Source organism: Triticum urartu, chromosome 3A, assembly GCF_056163025.1.
Source record: "Triticum urartu cultivar PI428250 chromosome 3A, HENAU_Tu73, whole genome shotgun sequence".
In the NCBI taxonomy this organism is placed as follows: Eukaryota; Viridiplantae; Streptophyta; class Magnoliopsida; order Poales; family Poaceae; genus Triticum; species Triticum urartu.
The window spans coordinates 707,250,357-707,260,475 of NC_141875.1; the positions used below are offsets into that span (position 1 = coordinate 707,250,357).

Here is a 10,119-nt window from a genome sequence, read left to right on the forward strand (position 1 = left end):
GGGGGGGGGGGGGGGGGGGGGGGGGGAGGGGGTCGTCCAACGCATGTGCTCAAACTTGATTTGGTCTATCATGGCACACAGAGCAGTAGGAAAACATCATGGTCAAACCCTTCTCGTACGTTGGGTCCAAGGGGTAGATTATGTGGGCCCCCATCGTTATGTGTCTATATATATATATATATATATATATATATATATAGGGTCGCGCTATTCGTCATCCTATGTGAGGAATAGTTATTCTTCACCCCCCTCTATTTTACCATCAATGCACCGTAATTTTACGTTCTGTAAGTTTTGTCTTATTTCCGACGCAAAAAGAGACCGTAAGAAAATATATAATCGTTGAAAAAAATATTTTATGTTATGTAAAATTACAAATGTAAAAACATAGTGTAAAATACACATAATCTGTAATTTTTCTTGTCTTATGATCTATATTTTTATTTTCTTATGTCAAATTTTACGTCGTGAATCGATAGGAATGTAACTATTTGAATTCTAAACGTAATTTAATTATGAAATGATCGTAATATTATATAGTGTTACTATTCATCACCCAGGGTGCAGAATAAGTTATTCTTCACCCGAGGTAATTTTACAATCGCTTCCTAAATAAATTACCTTTAGACTATAAATAGTTACATGTATCTTGATTCAATATGTAAAATTTGGTATAGAAAAACAAAAAATATAGGTTATAAGACCAGAAAAATCACATTTTATATATGTTTTACACTATGGTTTTACATTCATAATTTTATGTAACATAAAATATTTTTTACGGCGAGTACATGTTTTTTCACGTTCTCTTTTTATGTATGAAATAAGATAAAATTTACGAAACGTAAAAATACGGTGCATTGATGTCAAAATAGAGAGGGGGTGAAGAATAACAATTCCTCACTCAGGATGACGAATAGCATGACCCTATATATATAGGGATAAGACGTGCTCGATCAGAATAACCCCTATACCCTGTATGCGGCCGAAAAAAAATGTATGGATGGTGTATGATTTGTTCAAATCCCGAATGCGCAATTTCGATGGGGCACCAACTCCATTAGTAGTAACATTACAAACTAAATATCGTACTCCCCCAGCCAGGTTAAAGACGTACGATGTCAGTTCCACAACTTCGAGGTGGGTGGGGGCGGGGGGGGGGGGGGGTAGGGGGTTTCGTCTGACGCATGTGCTCAAACTTGATTTGCTCTAACATAGCACGTAGAGCAAGAGGAAACCGTCATGGTCAAACCCTTCTCGTACTTTGGGTTAAAGGGATAGATTGTGTGATGATAAATGTCTATAATGACCGTATCATGGCGCTTTAATGAAGCTTAAGATATGCAACTTCCCATCGGGTCACCCATCCTTAGACTCCTCCAGCCCCAGCATGCTTAACTTCTGCGTTCTATTCGACTCGGTTAGCGGATGGAAAGCCGCTCCTTGCTGATAAGACTTGCCTCCTTGCCTTTAAGACGTTTCACGTTGGTCACCGTATGGGATCTACTCCCTACTATTACACGCGTTTGTGCTTTTACAAACTGTGTGCAATATTTACATGGCCGGTGTGTCGCGGCCTAGCCTTCTATGAGCACCATTAATATGGAAAACCGATGGGAGAAGAGGCAAGAAATTGATGGGAGGAGTGGCGGGAAACGGTAGCGTGTTTTGATATATAACACCATTAATATGGAAAACCTAGTAAAGAATGAAGTGTGAGTTAGCACGACGCATGCGCACAATGCACACCTATGTTGCATTCTTGACGTGGAGTTGGTCGGCGGCGGCACGCTGGAGGTGAAGGAAATATGCCCTAGAGGCAATAATAAAGCTATTATTTATTCCCTTATATCATAATAAATGTTTATTATTCATGCTAGAATTGTATTAACCGGAAACTTAGTACATGCGTGAATACATAGACAAACAGAGTGTCACTAGTATGCCTCTACTTGTCTAGCTCGTTGAATCAAAGATGGTTAAGTTTCCGAGCCATAGACATGAGTTGTCATTTGATTAACGGGATCACATTATTAGAGAATGATGTGATTGACTTGATCCATTCCGTTAGCTTAGCAAGATGATCGTTTAGTTTGTTGCTATTGCTTTCTTCATGACTTATACATGTTCCTCTAACTATGAGATTATGCAACTCCCGAATACCGGAGGAACAATTTGTGTGCTACCAAACGTCACAATATAACTGCGTGATTATAAAGGTGCTCTACAGGTGTCTCCGATGGTACTTGTTGAGTTGGCATAGATCGAGATTAGGATTTGTCACTCCGATTGTCGGAGAGGTATCTCTGGGCCCTCTCGGTAATGCACATCACTATAAGCCTTGCAAGCATTGTGACTAATGAGTTAGTTGCGGGATGATGCATTACGGAATGAGTAAAGAGACTTGCCGGTAACGAGATTGAACTAGGTATGAGGATACCGACGATCGAATCTCGGGCAAGTAACATACCGATGACAAAGGGAACAACGTATGTTGTTATGCGGTTTGACCGATAAAGATCTTCGTAGAATATGTAGGAGCCAATGTGAGCATCCAGGTTCTGCTATTGTTTATTGACCGGAGAAGAGTCTCGGTCATGTCTACATAGTTCTCAACCCGTAGGGTCCGCACGCTTAACGTTCGGTATTATGAGTTTATGTGTTTTGATGTACCGAAGGTTTTTCGGAGTCCCGGATGAGATCAGGGACATGACGAGGAGTCTCGAAATGTTTGAGACGTAAAGATCGATATATTGGAAGGCTATATTCGGACATCGGAAAGGTTCTGAGTGGTTCGGGTATTTATCGGAGTACCGGAGAGTTACGGGAATTCGCCGGGGAGTATATGGGCCTTATTGGGCTTTAGGGGAAAGAGAGAGGGGAGGCTGTGTGCCCCCAAGGCCTAGTCCGAATTGGACTAGGGGGAGGGGCGGCGCCCCCTCCTTCCTTCTCTTCTCTTTTCCCTTTCCTTCTCTCCTACTCCTACTTCATGGAAGGGGGGGGGGGGGGAATCCTACTCCCGGTGGGAGTACGACTCCCCAGGGCGCGCCATAGTAGAGGGCCGGCCCTCCCCCTCCTCTACTCCTTTATATACGGGGGAGGGGGGCACCCCATGGACACACAAGTTGATTGTTCCAAGCCGTGTGCGGTGCCCCCCTCCACCATAATCCACCTTGATCATATCGTAGCGGTGCTTAGGCGAAGCCCTGCGTCGATAGCAACATCATCACCGTCATCACGCCGTCATGCTGACGGAACTCTCTGTGAAGCTCTGCTGGATCGGAGTTCATGAGACGTCATCGAGCTGAGCGTGTGCTGAACTCGGAGGTGCCGTACGTTCGGTATTTGGATCGGTCGGATCGTGAAGACGTACGACTACATCAATCGTGTTCTCATAACGCTTCCGCTTACGGTCTATGAGGGTACGTGGATGATACTCTCCCCTCTCGTTGCTATGCATCACCATGATCTTGCGTGTGCGTAGGAAATTTTTTGAAATTACTATGTTCCCCAACAGGAGGTCCTTGTCCTGGACATCGGCGGCGAGACATGGCGACTATTGCGCAACCTGATGGAGATTGAGCAGCAGAAGCGGAAGACGGTTGGGGAGCCACGTCACTGCATACTGTGTGTGCATGTCACAGGTGGCCTGCACCACGAAAGACGTGGAGCTACCGTGGAAGAAGTTCATCATCGTGCACAGCCACGGCAACAATGACGAGGTGGCCAAATGCTTTGCCGACCTCTGCAAAGGGATCCAGTTTAACCTTAACGACCCCGACTGCAACTACTTGCGGGAGACATGCTCGAAGATGGAGAAGCGGTATCAGAGTTACTGGCGCAGGTGGATGGCGTGGCTGAGGCAGAAGTACTTCATCAACCCCTGACTATTTTATTTGACTTCTGCTTTAAGTATATAATAGATTTGGAAAGAAGTGCCATTATTTTATTTTATTTGAGAATTGCACCTCTGAACATTTTTGTTTGGAGAAGTGCGGTATGTGCTCTTAGTTCTGGAGTAGATTAAACACAATGTTCAGAAACACAGTGTGTAAACTTAAAAGAAACACACACACACACACACACACACACACACACACACACACAACGGCATACATACACTTGGTCGACTGAATCAAAGTTGATTGGAGTCTCTTTTTTTTACAAGAAATAGCAGGCTCTGTTGCTTATTTTTATTAATTTTCAAAATAAGGTTAATAAATAGTTCAGGGGTTAAGCTAAAACTAAGAGCGAGGCAATGGTAAAAGCATAAGAGTTTGACGCGACAATTGGATCCCTCGACGGTTTTTGTATAAGCCTATTACAAGGCAAGGTCGGTGTCGTATCCGCTTCGTTGCTGACTTACTGAATGCTAATGGTTCATGGAATATTGAACTACTTACGCAATATTCTGTCGGTGCGGATGTCCAAGAAATCCTAAAAATTAGAGCTTCCCCAAGGCTTGGTGATGATTTTATTGCATGGGGGGCAGAGAAGATGGGGAATTTCACAGGCAAGAGCGCGTATCACTTGGCGTTTGACGAGCTGCATAGAGGGAATGCGGTATCAGCTAGCACATCCGCAAATGGGGGAAGAAACTGCTGGAAATTTATTTCGAACTGTGGTGCCCCGCCTACAGTTGCGAATTTTGCTTGGAGATGGTTGACCAACATGGAAGAATAAACACAAAAATTGCTTAGAATCAACAAGCAGGTGCCCAATTTGTGGTCAGGATACGGAGGACAATTTCCATCCTTTTGTTAGATGTTAGTATGGTTGAGACTTATATCGGTCTATGGCTAAGATATGGAGGCTTCCTAAACTTGAGTCTCTTGTTCACGATTGAAAGGAATGGCTGTTACAAGCTTTGGCGCATATGTCTGAACTTGAGCGATGCATGATATTGATGGTCTTCTGGCGGAGTTGGTATGTTAGGAACGAGCTGGTTCATTCTAAACCTGCCCCTCCAATGGAAGTGCCAATCAGATTCTTACAGAGTTACTAAAACCAACATGCATATGGATCCAGTGAAAGGACAGGTTATTATTTCCTTGGATGATGCTCCTCCCCACGCAAGAGAAGTTGCCGTGCAGCGAAGGTGGGAGAAACCGGCGCATGGCTGGGTAAAACATAACACAGATGGGTCCTTTGTTTCGAGTGAGGAAGCCGGAGCAAGGATGATCTTGAGGAACTCCTTGGGAGAGATTATTTTTTTCAGCTTGCAGAGCTTTATTTTCTTGTCGAAGTGCATTGGAAGCAGAGCTTTGTGCTTGTATGGAAGGACTTTCGTCATCTATTCGGCGCTCGGAACTGCCTATTGTCATCAAGGTGGATTCTGCTATGGTGGTGTCAATGATCACATGGATGGTGTGGACCGTTCTGCATATGCTTCTCTAGTGAATGAGATTAGATACCTTTTTAGTCTTCGTCAATTTGTATTACTAGTGGTTGGGGCCTGCCATTGCGGGCCATTTGAGAGAAAGCTATGCGCACCTCACCATCATGTCAAAAAATTTAAAAAAATACTCACGTCACGTGGACAAAAAAAAACCTAGAAAATTTCTCTCAAAAAAAGTCTCCCTACCATTTAAAAAAACTCTAAAAAATATTTTCTCACCGTGACCAACTAGCATGCACCACATGGCGTAGCTGGTTGGCCACCATTCTAGCGCCTCTTAATGGGTTTAATTCATGTCTCGCGGCGGCAGAATAAGGCCAGCGATTGTCTTGCTATGTATGGTAGAATGCAAGGAAGGACCATGACTTGGATTAATTCGGATCCGGTTCAGGTGTTGGAGTTAGTAGCAGAAGATTGTAATGATCCAGTGATTGAGTAATACAAGTATTGAATCCGCAAAAAAAAAAAAACTACTCGTAAGAGCTAGAGAAAGGAAAAACCAACCACAATACAACAAAGAAAAACAAGTGCTAAAGATAGAATATATTAAAAAGCTTGTGTCCAGGCCTCAAACTGATCATATTATTCCTCTTTACTCTGTGTGTCAGCCACTGATCTCTTCCCTGAATTATCTTCGACAAGCATAAACACCGGCTTTGATGTGTTTCAAAATGAAGTCATCTAGATGTGCTTTAGCAAAACTGTATTTTAAATAGCCGATGCAACTAGAATGATCAGCTCAAGTGAGAATGGAAGTTTGGGTGCTTCGGATTATCAATCCGGCTCTGGATATCACTGTGAATAAGATGCCATGAGCCCATGACCCATGAGGGCCTGAGATATTTCAAGCTGAAAGCTCTTACTATTCCAAAGTCCAAACTGCTGGACGTAAATCACCTAACGCAGCAAGATGAACCAGCCAATGTTGGCGCTGCATCTCGCAGCCCCTCTTCTTCTCTCTCAAACTTCACTGTTCTCTCATGGTTTCTCTCAAGATCAAACATGTTCCACAGACACACCAATAAAGAAACCAGCTCCGAGCTTTGCCTAGAGATACATTATTTCTCCAGCCCTCACGTCCCTTTCTATTACTAGTGCAACTTGTATATACAAGAGGTTGGTGCTCTTACCATACAAAACTCACGGCACTACTAAACCCATTACCCAACTAACACCCCCCCCCCCCCCCTCTTAAATAAAGTATAAGACCACATGCACTAACTAACTACTACATGAACTACGTTTGCCACACTTGCAGCTTCTCCTCAGCAGCCAGACGACCCGGCCGCGCGGGCTAACATGCCAGGCAAGCTAGCCGGCTAGCACCTGCACACAAATCCGGCTTCAGAACTTGTTCATGCAGCACTGTCTCATATCGGCTGCGCTGCTTCACACGGTACTCGGCATCTTGCCATCCAAGTCTCATTCCACGATCATCTCCAGTATCTCACCTTGCTTGCCGCCCACATCTTCACATCGGCATCCCGCCGTGCTCGCCGTATCGCATGCTCAACTGAAGCTTCACCGGACAATTACTCCCTAGACAAACCAAGCTACATGCAGACCCAAAACTAGAAATGCAAATACATGGAATCAAGATTAAGGCTAACAGCTAGCCAGCCTCGTTGCCAAGTAGGTAAAGCAGCCAAGTAGCAGTACTCCTTTCTCGGATGGCCGGTGCTGCTGCCTCTAGCCTGATGGGCATGCATGCATGGAACCAAACGAGTCCAACCAGGTCACGCCAAACCATTCTTCCTTTCTTGTAGCCACTCAACCTTGTGCGCTATCAAGCGGGAATACTGGCTAGATTTATCTTTTAAGAAAGATGCACTCGAGGAAAAATTTACAACTTCATCTCAGTGCTTGACTGACTCTAGCTGATATGTCGATTCTTTTTCGCAAAGTGTGTCAATTATAGCAGCTTTTGAGCAGCTTCCTGGGTAGTCTAACAGATCGTGCCTGCGCGTGAATCTTCTATGCTTATCCTCAACGGAATGTAAAGTTGGAGGATGAGTTATATATACAGCTGCATTCTCATGCCGGGCAACCAACTCTGAAACCAAGCATCAACTTAGCGTTGAGAGGGTAACAGAACTCCAGAAGTGCAATTGCAACTGCTACTCTGGTAGGCGCGATAAGCCACAATCAATTGGCTTTATCACTCTTTGGCAACAAGATGGATCAGCCAGGTGACAAGAAAACTTATTATGTCATTCTGTTCAATTTTGTCATTTACTGATCAGATTCAAAATATAGTTGACTAATCACACTTTGTTGGTGACTGATCGACCTCGACTGCAGGCCACTCTGCTAGCGATTCCGGCGACTCGCACGTTATACAGATGCCTCAGGTGGCCAATGTGCTGACAAAGGAACTAGAGGCCCTGGAATTATCCAAGGCGCAGATCGGAGACGGGGGGCGCCCTCCGTGTCCCATCATCATCGCCAAGGTCCGCGACCTCACACGCAACGTCGACAGCAGCGAGTACGACCCTAACCACGTCGCCATCGGCCCGTACAACTACCCTCGGCCACAGAGCAAGAACCTGCACCTTGCCATGGAGAACGACAAGCTCGCGAGCCTCCAACTGATGCTCTCGGCGGCAAAGGTGGAGAGACCCGGCGTGACGGTGGACATCTACATCAATGAGCTCACATGCCTCGAGAAGTCTGTGAGGAAATGTTACGCCAACACGTTTAATGACATGACAGGCGAGCAGTTTGTGCGCATGCTCCTCCTCGACGGCTGCTACATAATCTCCCGCCTAGTCGGCCTCCCACACCGAGCACGCACACAATCCGCAGGCGTTGCACCGGGGACTGCAGAAGCCGGCGTCCCGTCGGCAAACCGGGCCGAGGCACTGGCGGTGGTCCGGGATGTTTTCTTCCTTGCAGAGAACCAGATACCGTTCTTCGTGCTCGAGAAGATATGGGAGGTGACAACTACGGATGGAAAGGATCGTGTGATTAATGAAATTGCGGAGTACGCCCTCATTCTCATGAGTGTGCAGAAGTACATAGTGGGATCGCCGGCTATGGTGGTGCCGGAGCTGATGGTGCCGGGCAATCTTCTCCATCTTCTTCATATGCACTTGAAGCCTCCTGCACCCCCCGTCTCGCCTACTGCAATAGTCAACGGAGTCAATCCCGTGTCTGTGCGCCGATGGCGGTCGGCGACGGAGTATAGCTTCGCAGGTGTGACGTTCAAGCATCGGTCCATGAGCGAGCCGGGGCTCCTACGTTGCATTCTTGACGTGGAGCTGGTCGGCGGCGGCACTCTGGAGGTCCCCGTCCTGGACATCGACGGCGAGACGTGGCGACTATTGCGCAACCTGATCGAGCTTGAGCAGCGGAACCGGGAGACGGTGGGGAGCCACGTCACTGCATACTGCGTGTTCATGTCACAGGTGGCCTGCACCACAAAGGACGTGGAGTTGCTTTGGAAGAAGGGCATCATCGTGCACAGCCACGGCAACAATGACGAGGTGGCCAAATGCTTTGCCGACCTCTGCAAGGGGATCCAGTTTAACCCTAACGACCCTGACTGCAACTACCTGCGGGAGACATGCTCGAAGCTGGAGAAGCGGTCTCAGAGTTACTGGCGGAGGTGGATGGCGTGGCTGAGGCGGAAGTACTTCAGCAACCCCTGGCTCGCCGTCGGGCTCCTTGCAGCTTCCATTGGCCTAGTTTGCACTGTCGTCCAGGCAGTGTACTCAGCTTTGAGTTACAAACATGGAGGAAATTAGGATAAACTATTACTACGTGCTGTCATGATTCAACTTAGGTTCAAAAAATAAGATCCATGGGCACTAGCACCCACGACATATTTCTATACAAGGAGCCAGCTCTGACCGCAGAGTGTGCCACTGCACACCCTTGCCACTAGGATAATGCCTAGTTCTCGTGAGCAATAGGTTCAGTAGCGGCTGTCTTTAGGGATGTGGACTATAGGGGATTCTTCTTGTTCTTACTTTTGCATTCTGCTAGTAGCAATAACTATATTAAAAATAAAGATATCTTGTTTTAAGGCATTTTACATGTACTTACATCAAGGTGTGTCATCCCCTAAAGCAGAAGTCGCGGGGAATGCTAGGACAGAAATGTGTGTGCCAAATGAATAGCACAAAGTGGTCTAGGACAGTTCACTGAGAAGTGTCATGCAGAAAAGACTCTGTGTGCGTTACACATGGTTTTCTTGGCATGAACCGGTACTAAAGAGGTTGTGGCAGGCTGTTTTTAGTCCCACCTTGCTCCCCTAGCAAGATTTTTACCACCTTAAATATGTTACTTCTCAAACTATCACAAGCACTTGGTCTTCATTGAACTCTATGTGTAGAATTTGTGATTGCAATATGAGTCTTCACCGGTTTCTAAACCGTTGAGGACTCATGTTGACAATTCAGATTGTACACAAAAAGATCATTAATAATCAATGTATTTTTATGTATATTTTTACATGTTTACGCCCTCACTCTCTCCACTCACTCGGTCTCCCCCTCAATCCCCCCGCGCCGGTCCTCCCCCGCCGGCCGCCCCTCACTCTCTGCTGACATGTTTACGCCCTCACACTCTCCACTCACTCGGTCTCCCCCTCAATCCCCCCGCGCCGGTCCTCCCCCGCCGGCCGCCCTCACTCTCTGCTAACATCATTTGCTCTTTTTCAGTCATTTATCGATTTGTTTAGAGAGCTAAATGACCGTGAAATTGAAAATCACTACAAA

At 46.2% G+C, this 10,119-nt stretch overlaps 1 protein-coding gene across 1 annotated transcript; it reads left to right on the forward strand.

The window, feature by feature from the left end:
- Positions 1-7,450: 7,450 nt before the first annotated feature.
- On the forward strand, positions 7,451-9,429 carry LOC125530648 (UPF0481 protein At3g47200-like). The gene is made up of 2 exons (XM_048712792.2): positions 7,451-7,587; positions 7,700-9,429. The coding sequence occupies exons 1-2, from the start codon at positions 7,575-7,577 to the stop codon at positions 9,142-9,144; spliced, it is 1,458 nt and encodes a 485-aa protein (XP_048568749.1). The 5' UTR covers positions 7,451-7,574; the 3' UTR covers positions 9,145-9,429.
- The last annotated feature ends 690 nt before the right edge of the window (positions 9,430-10,119 follow it).